Source organism: Phyllobates terribilis, unplaced genomic scaffold (assembly GCF_046119375.1).
Source record: "Phyllobates terribilis strain yellow unplaced genomic scaffold, ASM4611937v1 Scaffold_2__4_contigs__length_985480577, whole genome shotgun sequence".
In the NCBI taxonomy this organism is placed as follows: domain Eukaryota; kingdom Metazoa; phylum Chordata; class Amphibia; order Anura; family Dendrobatidae; genus Phyllobates; species Phyllobates terribilis.
Genome location: NW_027362762.1, coordinates 76409716 through 76437086, shown reverse-complemented (window position 1 = coordinate 76437086; position 27371 = coordinate 76409716). Strand labels below are relative to the sequence as shown.

The 27371-nt window shown below is 46.1% G+C and overlaps 1 protein-coding gene across 1 annotated transcript in view; it reads right to left on the bottom strand.

Annotated features, from left to right (window-relative positions):
• Positions 1 to 23473: 23473 nt before the first annotated feature.
• PGR (progesterone receptor) overlaps positions 23474 to 27371 on the bottom strand; it is a 194084-nt gene continuing 190186 nt past the window's right edge. Inside the window, exon 8 of the mRNA XM_073662139.1 lies at positions 23474 to 23918. Within this exon, the coding sequence (XP_073518240.1) occupies positions 23763 to 23918 (156 nt within the window). The 3' untranslated portion in view covers positions 23474 to 23762. The remainder of the gene's footprint in view (positions 23919 to 27371) is intronic.

Genomic DNA, 27371 nt, shown 5'->3' with positions numbered 1-27371 from the left:
CTGATGACACATTGATGGAAAATACTGATAATACGCTGATGGAAAACACTGATGACACACTGATGGAAAACATTGATGACACACTGATGGAAAATACTGATAAAATACTGATGGAAAACTCTGATGACATACTGATGGAAAACACTAATGGAAAACACTGTTGACACACTGATGGAAAATACTGATGATACGCTGATGGAAAACACTGATGACACACTGATGGAAAACACTGATAAAATACTGATGGAAAACACTGATGACACACTGATGGAAAACACTGATGATACGCTGATGGAAAACACTGATGGAAAACACTGATGATATACTGTTGGAAAACACTGATGACACACTGCTGGAAAATACTGATGACACACTGATGGGATGGAAAACACTGATGATACACTGATGGAAAACACTGATGACATTCTGATGGAAAACACTAATGGAAAACACTGATGATACGCTGATGGAAAACACTGATGGAAAAAACTGATGACACACTGATAGAAAACACTGATGGAAAACACTGATGACCACACTGATGGAAAACACTGATGACACACTGATGGAAAACACTAATGACACGCAGATGGAAAACACTAATGATACTCTGATGGAAAACACTGATAAAACACTGATGGAAAACACTGATGACACACTGATGGAAAATACTGATAATACGCTGATGGAAAACACTGATAAAACACTGATGGAAAACACTGATGATACGCTGATGGAAAACAATGATGACACACTGATAGAAAATACTGATGATACGCTGATGGAAAAAACTGATGACACATTGATGGAAAACACTGATGATACGCTGATGGAAAACACTGATGACACATTGATGGAAAATACTGATAATACGCTGATGGAAAACACTGATGACACACTGATGGAAAACATTGATGACACACTGATGGAAAATACTGATAAAATACTGATGGAAAACTCTGATGACATACTGATGGAAAACACTAATGGAAAACACTGTTGACACACTGATGGAAAATACTGATGATACGCTGATGGAAAACACTGATGACACACTGATGGAAAACACTGATAAAATACTGATGGAAAACACTGATGACACACTGATGGAAAACACTGATGATACGCTGATGGAAAACACTGATGGAAAACACTGATGATATACTGTTGGAAAACACTGATGACACACTGCTGGAAAATACTGATGACACACTGATGGGATGGAAAACACTGATGATACACTGATGGAAAACACTGATGACATTCTGATGGAAAACACTAATGGAAAACACTGATGATACGCTGATGGAAAACACTGATGGAAAAAACTGATGACACACTGATAGAAAACACTGATAAAACACTGATGGAAAACACTGATGACCACACTGATGGAAAACACTGATGACACACTGATGGAAAACACTAATGACACGCAGATGGAAAACACTAATGATACTCTGATGGAAAACACTGATAAAACACTGATGGAAAACACTGATGACACACTGATGGAAAATACTGATAATACGCTGATGGAAAACACTGATAAAACATTGATGGAAAACACTGATGACACAATGATGGAAAATACTGATGATACGCTGATGGAAAACACTGATGACACACTAATGGAAAATACTGAAAAAATACTGATGGAAAACACTGATAAAACACTGATGGAAAACACTGATAAAACACTGATGGAAAACACTGATGACACACTGATGGAAAATACTGATGATACGCTGATGATAAACACTGATGAAACACTGATGGAAAACACTGATGACACACTGATGGAAAACACTGATGATACACTGATGGAAAACACTGATGACACACTGATGGAAAACGCTGATGACACACTGATGGAAAACACTGATGATACACTGATGGAAAACACTGATGACATGCTGATGGAAAACAGTGATGGAAAACACTGATGACACACTGATGGAAAACACTGATGACACACTGATGGAAAACACTGATGGAAAACACTGATGACACATTGATGGAAAACACTGATGGAAAACACTGATGACACACTGATGGAAAACACTGATGACACACTGATGGAAAAAACTGATGACACGTTGATGGAAAACACTGATGACACACTGATGGAAAACACTGATGGAAAACACTGATGACACACTGATGGAAAACACTGATAACACACTGAAGGAAAAAACTGATGACACATTGATGGAAAACACTGATGACACACTGATGGAAAATACTGATGATACGCTGATGGAAAACACTGATGACACACTGATGGAAAACACTGATGACACACTGATGGAAAACAGTGATGGAAAACACTGATGACACAGTGATGGAAAACACTGATGACACAGTGATGGAAAACACTGATGACACTCTGATGGAAAACACTGATGGAAAAAACTGATGACACACTGATGGAAAACACTGATAACACACTGATGGAAAACACTGATGGAAAACACTGATGATACACTGATGTAAAACACTGATGACACGCTGATGGAAAACACTGATGACACACTGATGGAAAATACTGATAATACGCTGATGGAAAACACTGATGACACACTAATGGAAAATACTGATAAAATACTGATGGAAAACACTGATGACACACTGATGGAAAACACTAATGGAAAACACTGATGATACCCTGATGGAAAACACTGATGACACACTGATGGGATGGAAAACACTGATGATACGCTGATGGAAAATACTGATGACACTCTGATGGAAAAACTAATGGAAAACACTGATGATACGCTCATGGAAAACACTGATAAAACACTGATGGAAAATACTGATGATACATTGATGGAAATACTGATGATACGCTGTTGGAAAACACTGATGACAAACTGATGGAAAATACTGATGACACACTGATGGAAAACACTGATGATATGCTGATGGAAAACACTGATGACACACTGATGGAAAATACTGATGATACGCTGATGGAAAACACTGATGATATGCTGATGGAAAACACTGATGAAACACTGATGGAAAACACTGATGACACACTGATGGAAAAAACTGATGACACATTGATGGAAAACACTGATGATACGCTGATGGAAAACACTGATGACACATTGATGGAAAATACTGATAATACGCTGATGGAAAACACTGATGACACACTGATGGAAAACATTGATGACACACTGATGGAAAATACTGATAAAATACTGATGGAAAACACTGATGACATAATGATGGAAAACACTAATGGAAAACACTGAGGACACACTGATGGAGAATACTGATGATACGCTGATGGAAAACACTGATGACACACTGATGGAAAATACTGATAAAATACTGATGGAAAACACTGATGACACACTGATGGAAAACACTAATGGAAAACACTGATGATACCCTGATGGAAAACACTGATGGAAAACACTGATGACACACTGATTGAAAACACTAATGGAAAATACTGATGACACACTGATAGAAAACACTGATAAAACACTGATGGAAAACACTGATGACACATTGATGGAAAATACTGATAATACGCTGATGGAAAACACTGATGACACACTGATGGAAAACATTGATGACACACTGATGGAAAATACTGATAAAATACTGATGGAAAACACTGATGACATACTGATGGAAAACACTAATGGAAAACACTGAGGACACACTGATGGAAAATACTGATGATACGCTGATGGAAAACACTGATGACACACTGATGGAAAATACTGATAAAATACTGATGGAAAACACTGATGAAACACTGATGATACCCTGATGGAAAACACTGATGACACACTGATGGAAAATACTGATGACACACTGATGGGATGGAAAACACTGAAGATACACTGATGGAAAACACTGATGACATGTTGATGGAAAACACTGATGATACGCTGATGGAAAACACTGATGATATACTGTTGGAAAACACTGATGACACAATGCTGGAAAATACTGATGACACACTGATGGGATGGAAAGCACTGATGATACACTGATGGAAAACACTGATGACATTCTGATGGAAAACACTAATGGAAAACACTGATGATACGCTAATGGAAAACACTGATGGAAAACACTGATGACACACTGATTGAAAACACTAATGGAAAATACTGATGACACACTGATAGAAAACACTGATAAAACACTGATGGAAAACACTGATGACCACACTGATGGAAAACACTGATGACACACTGATGGAAAACACTAATGACACGCAAATGGAAAAAACTAATGATACGCTGATGGAAAACACTGATAAAACACTGATGGAAAACACTGATGACACACTGATGGAAAATACTGATGATACGCTGATGGAAAACACTAATGGAAAACACTGATGATACCCTGATGGAAAACACTGATGACACACTGATGGAAAATACTGATGACACACTGATGGGATGGAAAACACTGAAGATACACTGATGGAAAACACTGATGACACGCTGATGGAAAACACTGATGATACGCTGATGGAAAACACTGATGGAAAACACTGATGATATGCTGTTGGAAAACACTGATGACACACTGCTGGAAAATACTGATGACACACTGATGGAATGGAAAACACTGATGATACACTGATGGAAAACACTGATGACATTCTGATGGAAAACACTAATGGAAAACACGGATGATACGCTGATGGAAAACACTGATGGAAAACACTGATGACACACTGAAAACACTAATGGAAAATACTGATGACACACTGATAGAAAACGCTGATAAAACACTGATGACCACACTGATGGAAAACACTGATGACACACTGATGGAAAACACTAATGACACGCAGATGGAAAACACTAATGATACGCTGATGGAAAACACTGATAAAACACTGATGAAAAACACTGATGACACACTGATGGAAAATACTGATGATACGCTGATGGAAAACACTGATAAAACACTGATGGAAAATACTGATGAAACACTGAGGGAAAATACTGATGATACGCTGATGGAAAACACTGTTGACACACTAATGGAAAATACTGATAAAATACTGATGGAAAACACTGATAAAACACTGATGGAAAACACTGATGACACACTGATGGAAAATACTGATGATACGCTGATGGAAAACACTGATGAAACACTGATGGAAAACACTGATGACACACTGATGGAAAACACTGATGATACACTGATGGAAAACACTGATGACACACTGATGGAAAACAGTGATGACACACTGATGGAAAACACTGATGACACACTGATGGAAAACACCGATGACATGCTGATGGAAAACAGTGATGGAAAACACTGATGACACACTGATGGAAAACACTGATGGAAAACACTGATGACACACTGATGGAAAACACTGATGGAAAACACTGATGACACACTGATGGAAAACACTGATGACACACTGATGGAAAACACTGATGGAATACACTGATGACACACTGATGGAAAACACTGATGGAAAACACTGATGACACACTGATGGAAAACACTGATGACACACTGATGGAAAACACTGATGATACGCTGATGGAAAACACTGATGACACATTGATGGAAAAAACTGATAATACGCTGATGGAAAACACTGATGACACACTGATGGAAAACATTGATGACACACTGATGGAAAATACTGATAAAATACTGATGGAAAACACTGATGACATACTGATGGAAAACACTAATGGAAAACACTGATGACACACTGATGGAAAATACTGACGATACGCTGATGGAAAACACTGATGACACACTGATGGAAAATACTGATAAAATACTGATGGAAAACACTGATGACACACTGATGGAAAACACTAATGGAAAACACTGATGATACCCTGATGGAAAACACTGATGACACACTGATGGAAAATACTGATGACACACTGATGGGATGGAAAACACTGAAGATACACTGATGGAAAACACTGATGACACACTGATGGAAAATACTGAAGATACACTGATGGAAAACACTGATGATACGCTGATGGAAAACACTGATGGAAAACACTGATGATATACTGTTGGAAAACACTGATGACACACTGCTGGAAAATACTGATGACACACTGATGGGATGGAAAACACTGATGATACACTGATGGAAAACACTGATGACATTCTGATGGAAAACACTGATGGAAAACACTGATGACACATTGATGGAAAACACTGATGACACACTGATGGAAAATACTGTTGACACACTGGGATGGAAAACACTGAAGATACACTGATGGAAAACACTGATGACACGCTGATGGAAAACACTGATGATACGCTGATGGAAAACACTGATGGAAAACACTGATGATATACTGTTGGAAAACACTGATGACACACTGCTGGAAAATACTGATGACACACTGATGGGATGGAAAACACTCATGATACACTGATGGAAAACACTGATGACATTCTGATGGAAAACACTAATGGAAATTACTGATGATACGCTGATGGAAAACACTGATGGAAAACACTGATGACACACTGATTGAAAACACTAATGGAAAATACTGATGACACACTGATAGAAAACACTGATAAAACACTGATGGAAAACACTGATGACCACACTGATGGAAAACACTGATGACACACTGATGGAAAACACTAATGACACGCAGATGGAAAACACTAATGATACGCTGATGGAAAACACTGATGGAAAACACTGATGACACACTGATGGAAAATACTGATGATACGCTGATGGAAAACACTGATAAAACACTGATGGAAAACACTGATGACACACTGATGGAAAATACTGATGATACGCTGATGGAAAACACTGATAAAATACTGATGGAAAACACTGATAAAACACTGATGGAAAACTCTGATTACACACTGATGGAAAATACTGATGATACGCTGATGGAAAACACTGATGAAACACTGATGGAAAACACTGATGACACACTGATGGAAAACACTGATGACACACTGATGGAAAACACTGATGACACACTGATGTAAAACACTGATGGAAAACACTGATGACACACTGATGGAAAATACTGATGACATGCTGATGGAAAACACTGATGGAAAACACTGATGACACACTGATGGAAAACACTGATGACACACTGATGGAAAACACTGATGACATGCTGATGGAAAACACTGATGGAAAACACTGATGACACACTGATGGAAAACACTGTTGGAAAACACTGATGACACACTGATGGAAAACACTGATGACACACTGATGGAAAACACTGATGGAATACACTGATGACACACTGATGGAAAACACTGATAGAAAACACTGATGACACACCGATGGAAAACACTGATGACACACTGATGGAAAACAGTGATGGAAAACACTGATGACACACTGATGGAAAACACTGATGACATACTGATGAAAAACACTGATGGAAAACACTGATGACACACTGATGACACACTGATGGAAAACACTGATAACACACTAATGGAAAACACTGATGACACACTGATGGAAAACACTGATGGAAAACACTGATGACACACTGATGGAAAACACTGATGAAACACTGATGGAAAACACTGATGGAAAACACTGATGGAAAACACTGATGACACACTGATGGAAAACTGATGGAAAACACTGATAACACACTGATGGAAAAAACTGATGACACATTGATGGGAAACACTGATGACACATTGATGGAAAACACTGATGGAAAACACTGATGGAAAATACTGATGACACACTGATGGAAAACACTGATGACACACTGATGGAAAACACTGATGACATGCTGATGGAAAACACTGATGGAAAACACTGATGACACACTGATGGAAAACACTGATGACACACTGATGGAAAACACTGATGACATGCTGATGGAAAACACTGATGGAAAACACTGATGACACACTGATGGAAAACGCTGATGGAAAACACTGATGACACACTGATGGAAAACACTGATGACACACTGATGGAAAACACTGATGGAATACACTGATGACACACTGATGGAAAACACTGATGGAAAACACTGATGACACACTGATGGAAAACACTGATGGAAAACACTGATGACACACTGATGGAAAACACTGATGACACACTGCTGGAAAACAGTGATGGAAAACACTGATGACACACTGATGGAAAACACTGATGTCACACTGATGGAAAACACTGATGACACACTGATGGAAAACACTGATGACACACTGATGGAAAACACTGATAACACACTAATGGAAAACACTGATGACACACTGATGGAAAACACTGATGACACACTGATGGAAAACACTGATGACACACTGATGGAAAACACTGATGGAAAACACTGATGGAAAACACTGTTGGAAAACACTGATGACACATTGATGGAAAACACTGATGACACACTGATGGAAAACACTGATGGAAAATACTGATGACACACTGATGGAAAACACTGATGACACACTGATGGAAAAAACTGATGACACGCTGATGGAAAATACTGATGATACGCTGATGGAAAACACTGATGACACACTGATGGAAAACACTGATGATACGCTGATGGAAAACACTGATAAAACACTAATGGAAAACACTGATGACTAGTTTTGAGCGATACCTTCCGATTTCGGGAAATATCGGATCGGATTGGATCGGACCGATACCGAAAAAGTATCGGATATCGCCGATTCCGATACCGGAAACCAATGCAAGTCAATGGGACAGAAATATCGGAATGAAAATAAACCCTTTCTTTCCTTGTAGGTTAATTCTACATGAAGGAAAACAACTAAGAATAATGTAGAATGTATTGGGGGAGGTGGGGGAGACAATAAAGGCATAGAGGTTTAGCCCAGTCAAATGGAATAGCAGGAATTACTATTTTTTTAAGATGTTCTGAGTTACGGAAATATTAACTATGTTAAGTATTTTTATATTTTGTCAGATATTTATGTTTCACTACTTCCATGCTCTTCACCTTCTTTTTTACTTCTCCCACACTTTCTCCTTCATCATCCTCAGCATCTTTTTCATCCACTTCTTCTTCACCTTCTTCTTCTTCACCTTCTTCGTATTATTCTTTTTTTTACATTCTTCATATTCTACTTCTTCATCTTCTTCATCTTCTTCTTCTTCATCATATTCTTATTTGTGGCAGGCATTCCTGTAGTTGTTATCTATAAAAGGTTGGACATTACACCTTTCGTTCTGCCCGTCACAAAAGATTCAGAACAGGATTTGTCCGCGTTCAGTTTGGCCTGCAGCAGCAGGTCTTTTCCAGGGGCACCACGAGGAGGAACGGACTCACCCCTATACACTGCTTAGTCATATTCTGCTTATAATTTAGATATTATCTTTTGCTCTGAATTTTAATCTTATGCTTAATGTTCTTCCGCTTTTTGTTCTGCAGCTTCTTGTATTTCTGCTTCTTGGTTTTCTGTCTCTTGTTCTTCTGTATCTTGGTACTTGTCTTCTCTTCTTTGTCCTCTTGGTCAACTTCTTCAGGGTCATCTTCTTGGTCTTCTTCAGGGTGGTCTTCAGGGTGGTCGTCTTCCGGGTCCTCGTCTTCGGGGTCCTCGTCTTCTTCGGGTTGGTCTTCTGGGTCCTCGTCTTCGGGGTCCTCGTCTTCTTCGGGGTGGTCTTCAGGGTCCTCTTCTTCTTCGGGGTGGTCTTCAGGGTCCTCGTCTTCTTCGGGGTGGTCTTCAGGGTCCTCGTCTTCAGGGTCCTCGTCTTCTTCGGGGTGGTCTTCAGGGTCCTCGTCTTCAGGGTCGTCGTCTTCGGGGTCCTCGTCTTCTTCGGGTTGGTCTTCAGGGTCCTCGTCTTCAGGGTCCTCGTCAGGGAGATCCAGAGTGATTACCAAGAACCATTTCAAAAAGCTTGAACTTGGAAATGTAGCAGAAAGTACAAGAAGGCTGAGGAACTACCGAGGACCAGCTGACGGTACTGGAACCCGGATGGGTAGCAGAAGGTACAAGAGCCAATGGAACTACCGAGGTCCAGCTGATGTTACTGGAACTCGGTTACTAAGCAGGAGGTACCTGTGCCAGAAAGCACTACCAAGGACCAGCAGACGTTGGTGGAACTTGGATACCGAGAAGGAGGCACCTAATCCAAAGGCACTGCCGAGAACCAGCTGACGGTACTGGAACCCGGATGGGTAGCAGAAGGTACCCATGTAAAAAAAAGTTCAAGGCCGCGAGCCGGCCGCAGTTACCAAAACCCACAGTCCTACAGGGGGTGCTTGTCCTATTGGCACTATGGAACCAGCCTTCATTGCCAGATCCCGCAGCCCACATAGGAGTCACCTAAACTGCAGGCACCATAGAGTCGGCTAACCCGACCGCAACACGACAGGACAACGCATTGGAGGCAAAGTGACGTTGACACTACCCGGAAACAGCTGGCGTGCTGGAACCAGGCTGGGCAGGAGGGAGTACCCGTGCCAAAGACACTGCCGAGAACCAGCTGACGGTACTGGAACCCGGATGGGTAGCAGAAGATACAAGAGCAAATGGAACTACCGAGGACCAGCTGACGGTACTGGAACCCGGATGGGTAGCAGAAGGTACAAGAGCCAATGGAACTACCGAGGACCAGCTGATGTTACTGGAACTCGGTTACTAAGCAGGAGGTACCTGTGCCAGAAAGCACTACCAAGGACCAGCAGACGTTGGTGGAACTTGGATACCGAGAAGGAGGCACCTAATCCAAAGGCACTGCCGAGAACCAGCTGACGGTACTGGAACCCGGATGGGTAGCAGAAGGTACCCATGTAAAAAAAAGTTCAAGGCCGTGAGCCGGCCGCAGTTACCAAAATCCACAGTCCTACAGGGGGTGCTTGTCCTATTGGCACTATGGAACCAGCCTTCATTGCCAGATCCCGCAGCCCACATAGGAGTCACCTAAACTGCAGGCACCATAGAGTCGGCTAACCCGACCGCAACACGACAGGACAACGCATTGGAGGCAAAGTGACGTTGACACTACCCGGAAACAGCTGGCGTGCTGGAACCAGGCTGGGCAGGAGGGAGTACCCGTGCCAAAGACACTGCCGAGAACCAGCTGACTGTACTGGAACCCGGATGGGTAGCAGAAGATACAAGAGCAAATGGAACTACCGAGGACCAGCTGACGGTACTGGAACCCGGATGGGTAGCAGAAGGTACAAGAGCCAATGGAACTACCGAGGACCAGCTGATGTTACTGGAACTCGGTTACTAAGCAGGAGGTACCTGTGCCAGAAAGCACTACCAAGGACCAGCAGACGTTGGTGGAACTTGGATACCGAGAAGGAGGCACCTAATCCAAAGGCACTGCCGAGAACCAGCTGACGGTACTGGAACCCGGATGGGTAGCAGAAGGTACCCATGTAAAAAAAAGTTCAAGGCCGCGAGCCGGCCGCAGTTACCAAAACCCACAGTCCTACAGGGGGTGCTTGTCCTATTGGCACTATGGAAACAGCCTTCATTGCCAGATCCCGCAGCCCACATAGGAGTCACCTAAACTGCAGGCACCATAGAGTCGGCTAACCCGACCGCAACACGACAGGACAACGCATTGGAGGCAAAGTGACGTTGACACTACCCGGAAACAGCTGGTGTGCTGGAACCAGGCTGGGCAGGAGGGAGTACCCGTGCCAAAGACACTGCCGAGAACCAGCTGACGGTACTGGAACCCGGATGGGTAGCAGAAGATACAAGAGCAAATGGAACTACCGAGGACCAGCTGACGGTACTGGAACCCGGATGGGTAGCAGAAGGTACAAGAGCCAATGGAACTACCGAGGACCAGCTGATGTTACTGGAACTCGGTTACTAAGCAGGAGGTACCTGTGCCAGAAAGCACTACCAAGGACCAGCAGACGTTGGTGGAACTTGGATACCGAGAAGGAGGCACCTAATCCAAAGGCACTGCCGAGAACCAGCTGACGGTACTGGAACCCGGATGGGTAGCAGAAGGTACCGATGTAAAAAAAAGTTCAAGGCCGCGAGCCGGCCGCAGTTACCAAAACCCACAGTCCTACAGGGGGTGCTTGTCCTATTGGCACTATGGAACCAGCCTTCATTGCCAGATCTCGCAGCCCACATAGGAGTCACCTAAACTGCAGGCACCATAGAGTCGGCTAACCCGACCGCAACACGACAGGACAACGCATTGGAGGCAAAGTGACGTTGACACTACCCGGAAACAGCTGGCGTGCTGGAACCAGGCTGGGCAGGAGGGAGTACCCGTGCCAAAGACACTGCCGAGGACCAGCTGACGGTACTGGAACCCGGATGGGTAGCAGAAGGTACAAGAGCCAATGGAACTACCGAGGACCAGCTGATGTTACTGGAACTCGGTTACTAAGCAGGAGGTACCTGTGCCAGAAAGCACTACCAAGGACCAGCAGACGTTGGTGGAACTTGGATACCGAGAAGGAGGCACCTAATCCAAAGGCACTGCCGAGAACCAGCTGACGGTACTGGAACCCGGATGGGTAGCAGAAGGTACCCATGTAAAAAAAAGTTCAAGGCCGCGAGCCGGCCGCAGTTACCAAAACCCACAGTCCTACAGGGGGTGCTTGTCCGATTGGCACTATGGAACCAGCCTTCATTGCCAGATCCCGCAGCCCACATAGGAGTCACCTAAACTGCAGGCACCATAGAGTCGGCTAACCCGACCGCAACACGACAGGACAACGCATTGGAGGCAAAGTGACGTTGACACTACCCGGAAACAGCTGGCGTGCTGGAACCAGGCTGGGCAGGAGGGAGTACCCGTGCCAAAGTCACTGCCGAGAACCAGCTGACGGTACTGGAACCCGGATGGGTAGCAGAAGATACAAGAGCAAATAGAACTACCGAGGACCAGCTGACGGTACTGGAACCCGGATGGGTAGCAGAAGGTACAAGAGCCAATGGAACTACCGAGGACCAGCTGATGTTACTGGAACTCGGTTACTAAGCAGGAGGTACCTGTGCCAGAAAGCACTACCAAGGACCAGCAGACGTTGGTGGAACTTGGATACCGAGAAGGAGGCACCTAATCCAAAGGCACTGCCGAGAACCAGCTGACGGTACTGGAACCCGGATGGGTAGCGGAAGGCACCCATGTAAAAAAAAGTTCAAGGCCGCGAGCCGGCCGCAGTTACCAAAACCCACAGTCCTACAGGGGGTGCTTGTCCTATTGGCACTATGGAACCAGCCTTCATTGCCAGATCCCGCAGCCCACATAGGAGTCACCTAAACTGCAGGCACCATAGAGTCGGCTAACCCGACCGCAACACGACAGGACAACGCATTGGAGGCAAAGTGACGTTGACACTACCCGGAAACAGTTGGTGTGCTGGAACCAGGCTGGGCAGGAGGGAGTACCCGTGCCAAAGTCACTGCCGAGAACCAGCTGACGGTACTGGAACCCGGATGGGTAGCAGAAGGTACAAGAGCCAATGGAACTGCCGAGAACCAGCTGGCGGTGCTGGAGCCCAGGGTAAATACTAAAAACAGAGGAGCCAGAGGTGTATTTGGAGGAGGTTTTAAATCCGTAGTACAGTGGATGTGGACAAAGCAGGAGAATTTGCCAGACACACAGCTGGGGATCAGCTGACGTTACTGAACCCCAATAACACTGGAGCAAGCGTTGACTGTGCAGACGGCACTTCTGAGCAGCAACTAGCGGTATTGGAGCCCAGGGTAAATACTAAAAATGGAGGAGCCAGAGGTGTATTTGGAGGAGGTTTTAAATCCGTAGTACAGTGGATGTGGACAAAGCAGGAGAATTTGCCGGACACACAGCTGGGGATCAGCTGACGTTGCTGAACCCCAATAACACTGGAGCAAGCGTTGACTGTGCAGACGGCACTTCTGAGCAGCAACTAGCGGTATTGGAGCCCAGGGTAAATACTAAAAACGGAGGAGCCAGAGGTGTATTTGGAGGAGGTTTTAAATCCGTAGTACAGTGGATGTGGACAAAGCAGGAGAATTTGCCGGACACACAGCTGGGGATCAGCTGACGTTACTGAACACCAATAACACTGGAGCAAGCATTGACTGTGCAGACGGCACTTCTGAGCAGCAACTAGCGGTATTGGAGCCCAGGGTAAATACTAAAAACGGAGGAGCCAGAGGTGTATTTGGAGGAGGTTTTAAATCCGTAGTACAGTGGATGTGGACAAAGCAGGAGAATTTGCCGGACACACAGCTGGGGATCAGCTGACGTTACTGAACCCCAATAACACCGCAGCAAGTGTTGACTGTGCAGACGGCACTTCCGAGCGCCAACTGGCGGTGTTGGAGCCCAGGGATAAGAATGAAAACAGAGAGGAGCCAGAGGTGTAATTGGAGCAAGTTTTAAATAAGTAGCACAGTGAATATGGACAGAGCAGGAGAAATTGCCGTGAACACAGCAGGGGAACAGCTGACGTTACTGAACCCCAATAACACCGCAGCAAGTGTTGACTGTGCAGACGGCACTTCCGAGCGCCAACTGGTGGTGTTGGAGCTCAGGGATTACAGTTCAGGTGGTAGAAACATGAACAGAACAGGAGACCTGGATACTGTTGCCAATAAATTATTTATTCTGGAAGAGGACTGGCAAATTCATGAGAGATCCAGGCCTTGTTCATTTTGAGAAAAGTAAGCCGGTCAACGTTATCGGAGGATAGTCGCATGCGACGGTCTGTTAGTACACCACCTGCGGCACTAAAGACGCGTTCCGATAATACACTAGCAGCAGGGCAAGCTAGCACCTCCAATGCATACTGACTAAGCTCTGGCCATGTATCCAGCTTACAGACCCAAAACTTGAAGGGAGAAGAGCCGTCTGGGAGTACACTAAGAGGGCAAGACATGTAGTCTGTCACCATCTGACGGAAACGTTGCCTCCTGCTGACTGGAGCCGTCTGTGATGGTGTAGACATTTGTGGCGGCGGGGACACAAAACTTTGCCACATTTCGGCCATAGTGGTCTTGCCTTGTGCTGAGGCGCTGCTTCTGCTCCCTCTTTGTGCAGAGCTTCCTCCACTGCCTCGACGCACTGAGCTGCTTTGTAAAGCACTAGCAGCACTGCTCTCGGTTGGAATGGAGAACATGATGGAATGCACCCGTGCGTCTTGGTACTCCCGCATTTTACGCTCCCGGTTCAACGGTGTTATGAGGCTTTGTAAGTTGTCCCGGTAGCGAGGATCTAGGAGGGTGGACACCCAATAATCAGCCGTGTTGAGAATGTGGGCGATGCGGCGGTCGTTTCTCAGGCACTGCAGCATGAAATCAACCATGTGCTGCAGACTGCCAACTGGCCAAGAAACGCTGTCCCCTACTTGAGGCGTGATCTCTGCCTGCTCTGCATCACCCCACCCTCGCTCTAGATACTGACTACTAGAGCATTGTGTACCTCCCTCCTCTGGACAGATGTCTTCCTCATCCATTGACTCCTCCTCATCCTCCTCACAAAGTGTCCCCTGCCTAGGCCTTTGTGAGGAACCACGTTGCGCAGACTGTAGAGAAGCAGATGGCATTTGTGACTCCTCATCCTCCACCTCTTCCAAAACCTCGTCCCTTAGTGCTTGCAGTGTTTTTTCAAGCAGGCAGATAAGGGGGATAGTCATGCTGACTAGTGCATCATCTGCACTCGCCATCCGCGTGGAATAATCGAAGGCACGCAAAACGTGGCAAATGTCCTTCATAGAGGCCCACTCAGTGGTGGTGAAGTGTGAACGGCGCGCACTGCGACTTGTTTGCGCCTGCTGCAGCTGGTACTCCATTACTGCTGCCTGCTGCTCACACGTCTCCAACATATGTAACGTTGAATTCCACCTGGTGGGTAGGTCACATATGATGCGATGTTCCGGAAGACGTAATCGGCGCTGCAGAGCTGCAATGCGTGATCTTGCATTGCTGGAACGCCGCAAGTGAGCGCACTCTATGCGGACCTTGTGAAGCAGTGCATCAAGATCCGGATAGTCCCTCAAAAAACTCTGCACGACCAAGTTGAGCACATGTGCCAGACATGGGATGTGAGTGAGGTTGCCTAGGCCCAGAGCTGCCACCAGATTTCGGCCATTGTCACACACTACCATGCCTGGCTGGAGATTCGCTGGCACAAACCACACGTCGCTCTGCTGCTTGATGGCATTCCAGAGCTCCTGCGCTGTGTGGCTTCGATTCCCCAAAGAAATTAATTTTAATACGGCCTGTTGACGTTTGGCCACGGCTGTGCTCATATCGGTCATCATAACAGGTAACCGTTCACGGGTCGATGTGGAGGTAGACCGTGACAGCTCCTGCAGCGCTGATTCAGAGGAACTGGAGTATGAGGAGGAGTCAATGTGTACAGACTGGATTCCTGCAATCCTTGGAGTTGGCAGAACACGTACAGCGCCACTCTCAAGATTTGTACCCGGCTCCACAACATTTACCCAATGGGCAGTGAGGGAAAGGTATCGTCCCTGTCCATGCTTACTGGTCCACGCATCAGTGGTCAGGTGGACCTTGCTACTGACGGCGTTTTGTAGCGCATGTTTAATTTTTCCCTCCACATGATGTTGCAGGGCAGGGACGGCTTGCCTGCTGAAATAAAAGCGGCTGGGCACGTTGTATTGTGGGACTGCCAATGCCATAAAGTTACGGAATGTGTCAGTCTCCACCAGCCTGAATGATAGCATTTCAAGGGCCAGTAGTTTAGCAATGCCAGCATTCAGAGCCTGTGCTCGGGGGTGGTTTGCCGAGTATGGGCGCCTTTTCTCCCATGCCTGTGCTAACGATGGCTGTAGACTGGCCTGGGAGTGTGAGGATGACTGGGAAAGTGGTGCTGTGGGTGGAATTACACTGTGTCTCTGTACAACAGTGCCAGAGATTCTTCCATGGCGATCCTGTGAGGAAGCTGAACCAGCTGTGTGTGAGCTGGAGGAAGAGGCTACAACACGAGCTGAAGAGGTGGTAGGTGGCGCTGTAGGTTGGCCTAGGTCTTCAGTGTGTTTTTGTAACTCCACCACGTGCTTGGTCCGCACATGTTTCCACATATTTGTGGTATTGAGGTTGCTGACACTTTTCCCTCTTTTCACCTTCTGATTACACAGCTTGCATTTGACAAAGCAAATGTCATCTGCAACTGTGTCAAAAAAGGACCAGGCACTGCAAGTCTTGGGAGCGCCCGCTTTGGATTTTGGAAGAGCCATGCTCCTAATGGGTGCCGAAGTGGAGGCTACAGGCAACCAAGTCTGCCCCCTCCCTCTCCCTCCTTTTTGGGCCGTTCGGGGAATCTCTTCCTCAGAGCTGCTCCCACCACCTTCCTGTCCCTCACGCCATGATGGGTCAAGGACCTCATCATCTACACCACCCTCTTCAAACAACTGCTTCTCCTGGGTAGTCTCGACAGCACAGTACGCACCAGAAAGTGGCACCTGAGTCTCATCATCAGATGCGTACTGAGGTGTGCTGCTGACCATAGGCACTGGCCCACCCGCCTCTTCAGATTCAGAGAGACAAAACGGTTGCGCATCACTGCATACTACCTCTTCTTCAAATTCTAGAATTCTGCTTGGCTGGCCCCCTCTTTCCAAGCCAAGAGATTCAGAGAACAGAAGTAGAGATGGCTCCTGTCCAGGGCTCTCTGACTGCCTGGGCAATTTGGCAGGTGGTGAAGAGACAGATGGGTGCTCTTCAGTGCTCAGGACCTGAGAGGATCTGGAACTAATTGAAGTCGATGCGTTAGCTGCCATCCATCCGACAACGGCTTCAATTTGGTCCTCGCGCAGCAGTGGGGTACGGCTAGCTCCTACAAAGCTGCGCATAAAGGACTGTTCCCTGGTAAAACTGGGGGATGCTGAGTCACTGGTGCCCGCAGCAGGCACAGAATCCCCACGTCCTCTCCCTGCAGGCACAGAATCCTCACGTCCTCTCCCTGCAGAAACTCCACGCCCACGACCACATGCCTTACTCCCTGCCTTCTTCATCTTGGTAGACTGATAAAGATAGGCAGAAAAGTACTAAGGGCTTAGTGTGCTTATTCCTGAACAGCTGCTAACAGGTATAAGAAACACTAATTTTATAAAGTGTGGACTAGACTTTAATATGAGCTAATGTGGCCTACACAACTGTAAAGTGGAGTGTTTGGTGAACTTTATTTAGGTTTTTTTTGTCACAAAAAGACACTGGATGTGCCTAAAGATGTAATAACGATAGTATCACAAACTTTTTGTAGCTATTACAATGTAGGAAGGTAACCTACAATGCAATAGATGAGGCTGCAAAAAATAGGCTAATACTAATCTGGCTGGGGCTGCAGGGCACAAGGCTGCAGAAAGGCTCCTCTATCTACTCCTATATAGTGTGTTTGGAATCAATTTAGCTGAATACGGATGGAACCACCACACTAATAGGAGATATCAGGAAAAATTATGAATTGGCAAAAAAGGACAATATATGAGGCAGTGACACACACTGAGTGCACTACAACCAGACGTGGTTGAAGCACACACTACAGGGTGAGCTGCACTCACACACCAGACCTTGCAGACAGCGGTGAACAGTACAGATGCAGAGCACTGTGCACTAGCGCTGCAAGACCAAAAAAATTTCTCTATCTACTCCTATATAGTGTGTTTGGAACAAATTTAGCTGAATACGGATGGAACCACCACACTAATAGGAGATATCAGGAAAAATTATGAATTGGCAAAAAAGGACAATGTATGAGGCAGTGACACACACTGAGTGCACTACAACCAGACGGGGTTGAAGCACACACTACAGGGTGAGCTGCACTCACACACCAGACCTTGCAGACAGCGGTGAACAGTACAGATGCAGAGCACTGTGCACTAGCACTGCAAGGCACAGTGATTTAGAAAGTAGCTTGGGTAAAGCAGTATAGAGCGAATAGGTAGCTAAAACTGTCCCTCAGAACAACAGCGTCCTATCCCTAACTGAATTCACAGCAGAGTGAACTCAAAATGGCGGCGGCGGCTTTTATAGTGCATCATGACATCATTTCAGCAGCCAATCACAGCCATGCCATTAGTTAAGATGCCTACATGCCTAACAGGATGTGCCCACACTTCTTAGGATCCTCATTGGCTGAATAAAATGAAAATGGCTCATTGCATTATGGGAACTTCCGATTCCGGTATACGATATTGCAAAAGTATCGGAATTAAGTATCGGAATTCCGATACCGCGAATATCGGCCGATACCCGATATTTCAGTATCAGAATGCTCAACACTACTGATGACCACACTGATGGAAAACACTGATGACACACTGATGGAAAACACTAATGACACGCAGATGGAAAACACTAATGATACGCTGATGGAAAACACTGATGACACACTGATGGAAAACACTGATGATATGCTGATGGAAAACACTGATGACACACTGATGGAAAACACTGATGATACGCTGATGGAAAACATTGATGACACACTGATTGAAAATACTGATGACACACTGATGGGATGGAAAACACTGATGGAAAACACTGATAAAACACTGATGGAAAAAACTGGTGACACTCTGATGGAAAGCACTGATGACAAGCTGATGGAAAACACTGATGATACGCTGATGGAAAACAATGATGAAACGCTGATGGAAAACATTGATGACGCACTGATGGAAAATACTGATGACACACTGATGGGATGGAAAACACTGATAAAACACTGATGGAAAAAACTGGTGACACTCATGGAAAGCACTGATGACATGCTGATGGAAAACACTAATGACATGGTGATGAAAAACACTGATGACATGCTGATGGAAAACACTGATGACACACTGATGGAAAATACTGATCACACACTGATGGCACACTGATGGAAAACACTAATGGCACACTGATAAAAAAACACTGATGGAACACAGATGGAAAACACTGATGACATACTGATAGAAAACATTGATGACACACAGATGGGACATACTGATAGAAAACATTGATGACACACAGATGGAAAACCCTGAAGGAAAACACTGATGACACGCTGATGGAAAACACTAAAACACTGATGACACGCTGATGGAAAACACTGACACACTGATGGAAAACACTGATGACACACTGATGGAAAACATACATACCATTTATTTGCCTATGCGAAAAACACTGACATCTGAATCAGGCCTTACGCTAACTATACAGTGATATAGGGACTTCACCCCTATAAAAATCCTATTAGCACTGTACCTGTTATTGGTGCTTGTGTGAAAAACTTTAATCAATATGCAAATGAAGGGGCTTTGGTGCACCCATGGCATGGCAATAAACTGGGGGAACTGTTACGCCCCCTCAATTTTGTGTTTTTGGGACTGCCCTAGCTTGTGATGGACAGCACTCACTGCTACCTAGAGCGAATGCTCCCTTGCGTGTGCACACGCACACTGGCAAAGCAAGCGCACTGGCCCTACGGGTGAGCATGCGCAATGGCTGTGCCGATCGCGGAGGTGCGCAGTGGTTGGGCGCCATCTCCTTCCTGGATCCTCTCTGCTGATGCCACTTGTACACCAGGGAGTGTAGTGAGCGTGCTGTCCACAGAGAGCAGCACTGAGCACACACGCTCAGCATCTGCCAGCAACAACGTAAACTCTGTAGTTTGGATTTACCTTTCCTACACTTTTAGATATTTTTTTTTCAATATGTAGGATATACAGTATTATTCCTTTGTGTGGTTGTGTTGACATTAAAGAAGGGACCCCTTTGCACTTCTTGCACAGGGGCCCTCTGGTGTCAGTGTCCTCCCCTTTATCAAGGTGTACATTTGTGCTACTCATGGTAAATATGTGGCACCCTGCTATTACAGATACCACAGGACCCAAAAGGGTGCATGGATGGACTTCTCCACAAGAGGCCCTCATTACATAACAGACACCTCCACCCTTCCACCTCATACCACCAGAGGGAGCCCTGTTAGGGATATATATACTGGAGGGTGGAGTTAGGTAGGCAGAGTGTGCTGGCACTAGAGATCAGTGAAGGGGCAGCACCTGCTGTGCTGAGGGCCAGCCAGGGCCTAAAGCACATGCTGAAGCCCTGGGGGCCTAGAGCGGAGCCGGAGGCAAGGAGAAGAGTGAGAGGAGTTATGGGGCAGAGGAACATCTTAGGCTCACCCCAGTACACAAGCCGGACACCGGGTCTGTGCCTACGGGGTCCTCTATGCCCAGTAGGAATAACCGGTATACCAGGAGGATTTTAAACCCCTGGTCAACCTGAAGGTACAATTATCTAAAGAACTAGGAACCACGAAGGCCCCAGCGTCCAGGGATAGTGCTAGCCAGAAGAAAGTTCTTACCACCAAGCATACAGGTTAGGAGAGTGAAAGAGTACAGAAGCTAGGCCTAGTTCCAGGCTGGTCAGAAGCTTCAGAGTGAGAGGAAGAAACGGATCAGGAGGCCTTATATCCGCTACTGGGGAGAGTCCAGAAGTGCACCCTTCCTATCAAGTACCCTGGTCCGTACCTGCCGTCTACACCAGTAAAGGTACTGAAGCGAATCCCCTGTGTGCGTGTCTGTTATTCTCCCCTGGCCTGGCTGGGCCACCTCTCACCTGCATCCCTTCCATCAACTCTGCCCCGGAGGCCCGCTCCACCCCCGGAGGTCTGCAGCAGCGCCGATACTCATTACCGGGAACCACAGGTGGCGTCACGAGACAAACTGTTAACAAAACCCCTTTTAAAGAGTGACCCCAGGGTACGGGCCCGGGAGCCGACTGCCATGACAGCCCACAGAAGGTCAAGGCGCGGGTACCGAGTTTCCCCCATATCCCCCTGGGCGAGTCAAATCTATGAGTACATTACCTGAATGCTGCACAGGTTTTCTATGCAGATAAATGTGGACTGTCAGGAATGAAGCGGGTTATGATGTGCTGAATGCCTCCAGCGGTTCCTGAAATTGCTCGCTATGAACATTGTGCAGGGACCGCAGCCACATAGAATAGGCTGTTATTTTGGTAATTGCATCTCGCACAGGATATGTCAAAAATTAATTTCCGAACTTGAAAGGAACAGACCGATTTCCCGTGTCTTCTGAAATTGCACAAATGATTAAGAATCCTGGTAAAGTCTTGCACACAATTTTTTTTCTTTTTGCATTTTGAATCCAGTTTGCTGTAAAGAAACTAAAACTTATGTATGTACATAGAAGAACTGTGATATAATTGTAATAAATGGGACTGCTTTATACTCATATACACTTTATATATTCTAAGTACAATTCCGAGGAAAGAACATGTATAGATCATTGCATGTTCGCTTGCCTTATAGATCAGAGTCCAATATGTCCACCTGGTACTGGTTGAAGCTCAATATCCTGGAGATCATGATGAAGATTGGAAGTAAATGAACCAACCACCCATACAGTTCTCCCTGCTTGTTTTACAGAATACTTTTCAGCAGTCTCATTATCATCAGAGGTAGGTAACAGTAGATAACACAGGATCCACCACTCATAACAGGTGATGTCACAGCTCACCTCCTCCCATAATGAACTTTTCAGGGGTGGACACTGAGAGCTTTGGCGCCCCTTCTTTTATGGTATCCAGCTGAAGTAGTCGATGATGGCGGCAGACCTCCCTCCACCTCCGGGCTCCGGTGCAGCTGCATTGCCTGCACCAGCGACATGAACACCCCTACAACCTATCTACTTAATCCCTAAATGTGTTTTTTTTTACTGTACTTCTTGTGATGTTTCATTTGAGAGGAGCCTCAAACATGATGTCACAGGAGACTAGGGCTTCACTCACTCCCTGCAGCGTTCATCACTCCTACTGGAACAGAATGCCACAGGGGACAGCACTGCAGTAACTCACTAGTTTATTGCATTGCCATTCCCCTCGGAAGACATTCTGGATCCTGGCTGATGGACGCTGTGGCAGATGTGAGTGCAGCGCCAGCTCCCTACTTCTACCTTCCCCACTCTGATAGCTTCTATGAAAGAAGACATCATCAGGGGGTGGAGATAGAAATCGTGAGTGACACCAGCGCTGTCCCACAACTTCTACCACTGCCCTCAAATGAGTCGTCATCGGGGGCAGCTGTTTACTTACAATGAAGGTTTTATCAGGAGATTATCATTGTTGTGACTACCTGGTGAGCGGGCACTCGTCCAACCACTCCCCCTCCTGTGATAAGCAGCTAACTGTCAATAGGCAATGTAAATGCAGAGCCTGGTGAGGGGCGGGGTTAGCTTCCTCAGCTCTGCTTCATGCTAAATCTAAAAACTCTGATTCTGTAACAACTGCTGCACCGAGTAAACTAAGTGATCCATCGCTGGATTCAGGGTCTCTTTGCCTACATCATGCTGTTCTCAGATGAGGTAGAAAAAACCTGCTGACAGATTCCCTTTAAATGAATTGCAATTCAGCTTGGCTTCCATGTATTATAACTGTAGGGATTGGTAAGAAGCCTGTGGCCCTTAAGTCCAAGAGAGTCCAAACTCCAAGAGGACCCAAACTAATCTGACATAAAAAGCTGTAACAATATCTGTATGTTGTATCTTTTTAATGCGTCGGGTTCACTTTACATACAGTTTAAGCAGAGAACATTGTACTTATAAGGCGACATATAAAGATATCGGTGGGTGATGACTGAATGTGTAGCCGGTGGGAAAATAACAAAACCAGTCCGAGTAGAATCCTTGGTCAGAGAGGCTTCTTTGCTCGCTCTTCTGCCCATCTTTAGTGCTTTAAAGACTGTAACAAATCATGATGTGACCGGAGTCACCACAAATAACTTTTGCAATTGTAAAATAAATAAATCAGTGGTGGGAAAACGATCACTTCTTGTGAAAGACCAGTGGCTTTACCATCCCGGCCAGGATCTTGGGTAGTTGTGCAGATATCACTTCTGTCATCATCTCTGGGAATTCCACACTCAGCGCTCGGGACTGGAGGAAGGTGTTGAGGCAATAGAGATGGAGCTGCTTGACCAGCTGTTTTTGATAAGAAAAAGCCATAGGTTAATATACAGTATGACCCCCATGGATAAATTCTGGTTGAAATATAACGAGGACCTGTCACTTATCATAAATGCCGCTGTTCTCCTGAATTAGCCTACCTAATTCTAACATTGAGAGATAGAATATCCAAAAAAAAAATCAAGAAAATCACATTGTATAAATTAGATAAATTAACTTGCATTTTGCAGTGAGAAATAAGTATTTAATCCCCTACAAACCATTGTGAGTTCTGGCCCCTACAGACCAGTTAGACGCTCCTAATCAACTTGTTACCTGCATTAAAGACAGCTGTCTTACATAGTCACCAGTATAATAGACTCCTGTCCACAGACTCAATCAGTCAGACTCTAACCTCTACAATATGGGCAAGACCAAAGAGCTTTCTAAGGATGTCAGGGACAAGATCATAGACCTGCACAAAGCTGGAATGGGCTATAAAACCAAAAGTAAGACGCTGGGTGAGAAGGAGACAACTGTTGGTGCAATAGTAAGAAAATGGAAGAAATACAAAATGACTGTCAATCAACATCGATCTGGGGCACCATGCAAAATCTCACCTCGTGGGGTATCCTTGATCATGAGGAAGGTGAGAGATCAGCCTAAAACTACACGTGGGGAACTTGTTAATGATCTCAAGGCAGCTGGGACCACAGTCACCAAGAAAACCATTGGTAACACATTATGCCTTAAAGGTTTAAAATCCTGCAGTGCCCGCAAGGTTCCCCTGCTCAAGAAGGCACATGTGCGGGTGCGTCTGAAGTTTGCCAATGAACACAAGAATGATTCTGTGAATTATTGGGAGAAGGTGCTGTGGTCAGATGAGACAAAACTTGAGCTCTTTGGCATTAACTCAACTCGCTGTGTTTGGAGGAAGAGAAATGCTGACTATGACCCAAAGAACACCGTCCCCACTGTCAAGCATGGAGGTGGAAACATTATGTTTTGGGGTGTTTCTCTGCTAAGGGCATAGGACTACTTCACCGCATCAATGGGAGAATGGATGGAGCCATGTACCGTAAAATCCTGAGTGACAACCTCCTTCCCTCCACCAGGACATTAAAAATGGGTCGTGGCTGGGTCATCCAGGAAGGCAATGACCCAAAAAGCACAGCCAAGGCAACAAAGGAGTGGCTCAAAAAGAAGCACAGTAAGGTCATGGAGTGGCCTAGCCAGTCTCCAGATCTTAATCCCATAGAAAACTTATGGAGGGAGTTGAAGCTCCGAGTTGCCAAGTGACAGCCTCAAATTCTGAATGATTTAGAGATGATCTGCAAAGAGGAGTGGACCAAAATTCCTCCTGACATGTGCGCAACCCTCATCATCAACTACAAAAAACATGTGACTGCTGTGCTTGCCATCAAGGGTTTTGCCACCAAGTATTAAGTCTTGTTTGCCAGAGGGATCAAATACTTACCGTATTTTTCGGACTATAAGACGCACTTTTTCCTCCAAAATTTTGGAGGAAAGTGGGGGGTGCGTCTAATAGTCCGAATACTATATACATGGCTGTGCATGGTGGAGGGTGTGGGGGAGCGGCAGCGGGGGATAAGCGTGACACAGGAGGCAGCAGCCGCCTGATGCAGCCTACGCTGTGCCCGCTACTAAAGAAAATGAATATTCCCTGCTCCCCATGCCCATGGACGTGGAGAGCAATGAATATTCATTTTCCTTAATAGCCGACACACTGTACCGCAGCGCGGCTCCTGCTGCCGCTCAAGGGGTGCCATGCATACCAGGATGGGGGCTAAAGGGGTGCCATGCATACCAGGATGGGGGCTCAAGGGGTGCCATGCATACCAGGATGGGGGCTCAAGGTGTTAGAACCCTCCTGTTTGTTTTTTCCATCTTGTGTTTTGCGGTCAAGTGACCATCTGCCTTTATATTCCAGCTCTGCCCTTTTGGCTGTGCTGGACTTCAGTGTTGTTTGACTGTTTTGCTAGCCAGGTGCTTCGGTGCCTTTCTCTGTCAGTTCGCTTGGTCCTTCTGGGACCTCTAGTACCTTTTTGTCAGTTTGTCTTTTTGTGTTCTGCAACAACTTTCTCTGTTCAGGAGGTGTCCCATTTTTGTTCCAGTCCTTAGTTCTTTTAGGGACTCCTTTCTTTATTCTATAGGTCTTCGTTCAGACTAGCCGAGGACTTAGGCGGGTCCATTCGCAAGGAACAGGCAGCCCGCTACATCGTAGGGATTCAGCTTAGTCTTACTGTAGGGACAGCTTTCCCCTTTCTTTCCTTAGTACATGTTGCAGATCACAACACAAGGGGTGCCATGCATACCAGAATGGGGCTTCAAAAGGTGCCATGCATACCAGGATCGGGGCTCAAGGGGTGCCATGCATACCGGGATAGGGGTTCAAGGGGTGCCATGCATTCCAGGATGGGGATTCAAGGGGTGCCATGCATACCAGGATGGGGGCTCAGAGGGTGCTATTCATACCAGGATGGGGGCTCAAGGGGTGCCATGCATACCAGGATGGGGGCTCAAGGGGTGCCATGCATACCAGGATGGGGGTTCAGAGGGTGCCATGCATACCAGGATCGGGGCTCAAGGGGTGTCATGCATACCAGGATGGGGGCTCAAGGGGTGCCATACATACCAGTATGGGGGCTCAGAGGGTGCCATGCATACCAGGATGGGGGCTCAAGGGGTGCCATGCATACCAGGATCGGGGCTCAAGGGGTGCCATGCTTACCAGGATTGGGGCTCAAGGGGTGCCATGCATACCAGGATGGGGGCTCAGAGGGTGCCATGCATACCAGGATGGGGGCTCAAGGGGTGCCATGCATACCAGGATGGGGGCTCAAGGGGTGCCATGCATACCAGGATGGGGGCTCAAGGGGTGCCATGCATACCAGGATGGGAGATCAAGGGGTGCCATACTTACCAGGATGGGGGATTAAGGGGTGCCATGCATACCAGGATGGGGGATCAAGGGGTGCCATGTATACCAGGATGGGGGATAAAGGGGTGCCATGAATACCAAGATGGGCTATAAAGGGGTGTCATGAATACCAAGATGGGGTATAAAGGGGTGCCATGCCTACCAGGATGGGGGATAAAGGGGTGCCATGCATACCAGGATGGGGAATCAAGGGGTGCCATGAATACTAGGATGGGGATCAGGGGGTGCCATGCATACCAGGATGGGGGATCAAGGGGTGCCATGCATACCAGGATGGGGGATCAAGGGGTGCCATGCATACCAGGATGGGGGATAAAGGGGTGTCATGAATACCAAGATGGGGTATAAAGGGGTGTCATGAATACCAAGATGGGCTATAAAGGGGTGCCATGCATACCAGGATGGGGGATAAATGGGTGTCATGTACACCAGGATAGGGAATCAAGGGGTGCCATGAATACTAGGATGGGGATCAGTGGGTGGCATGCATACCAGGATGGGGGATCAAGGGGTGCCATGAATAGTAG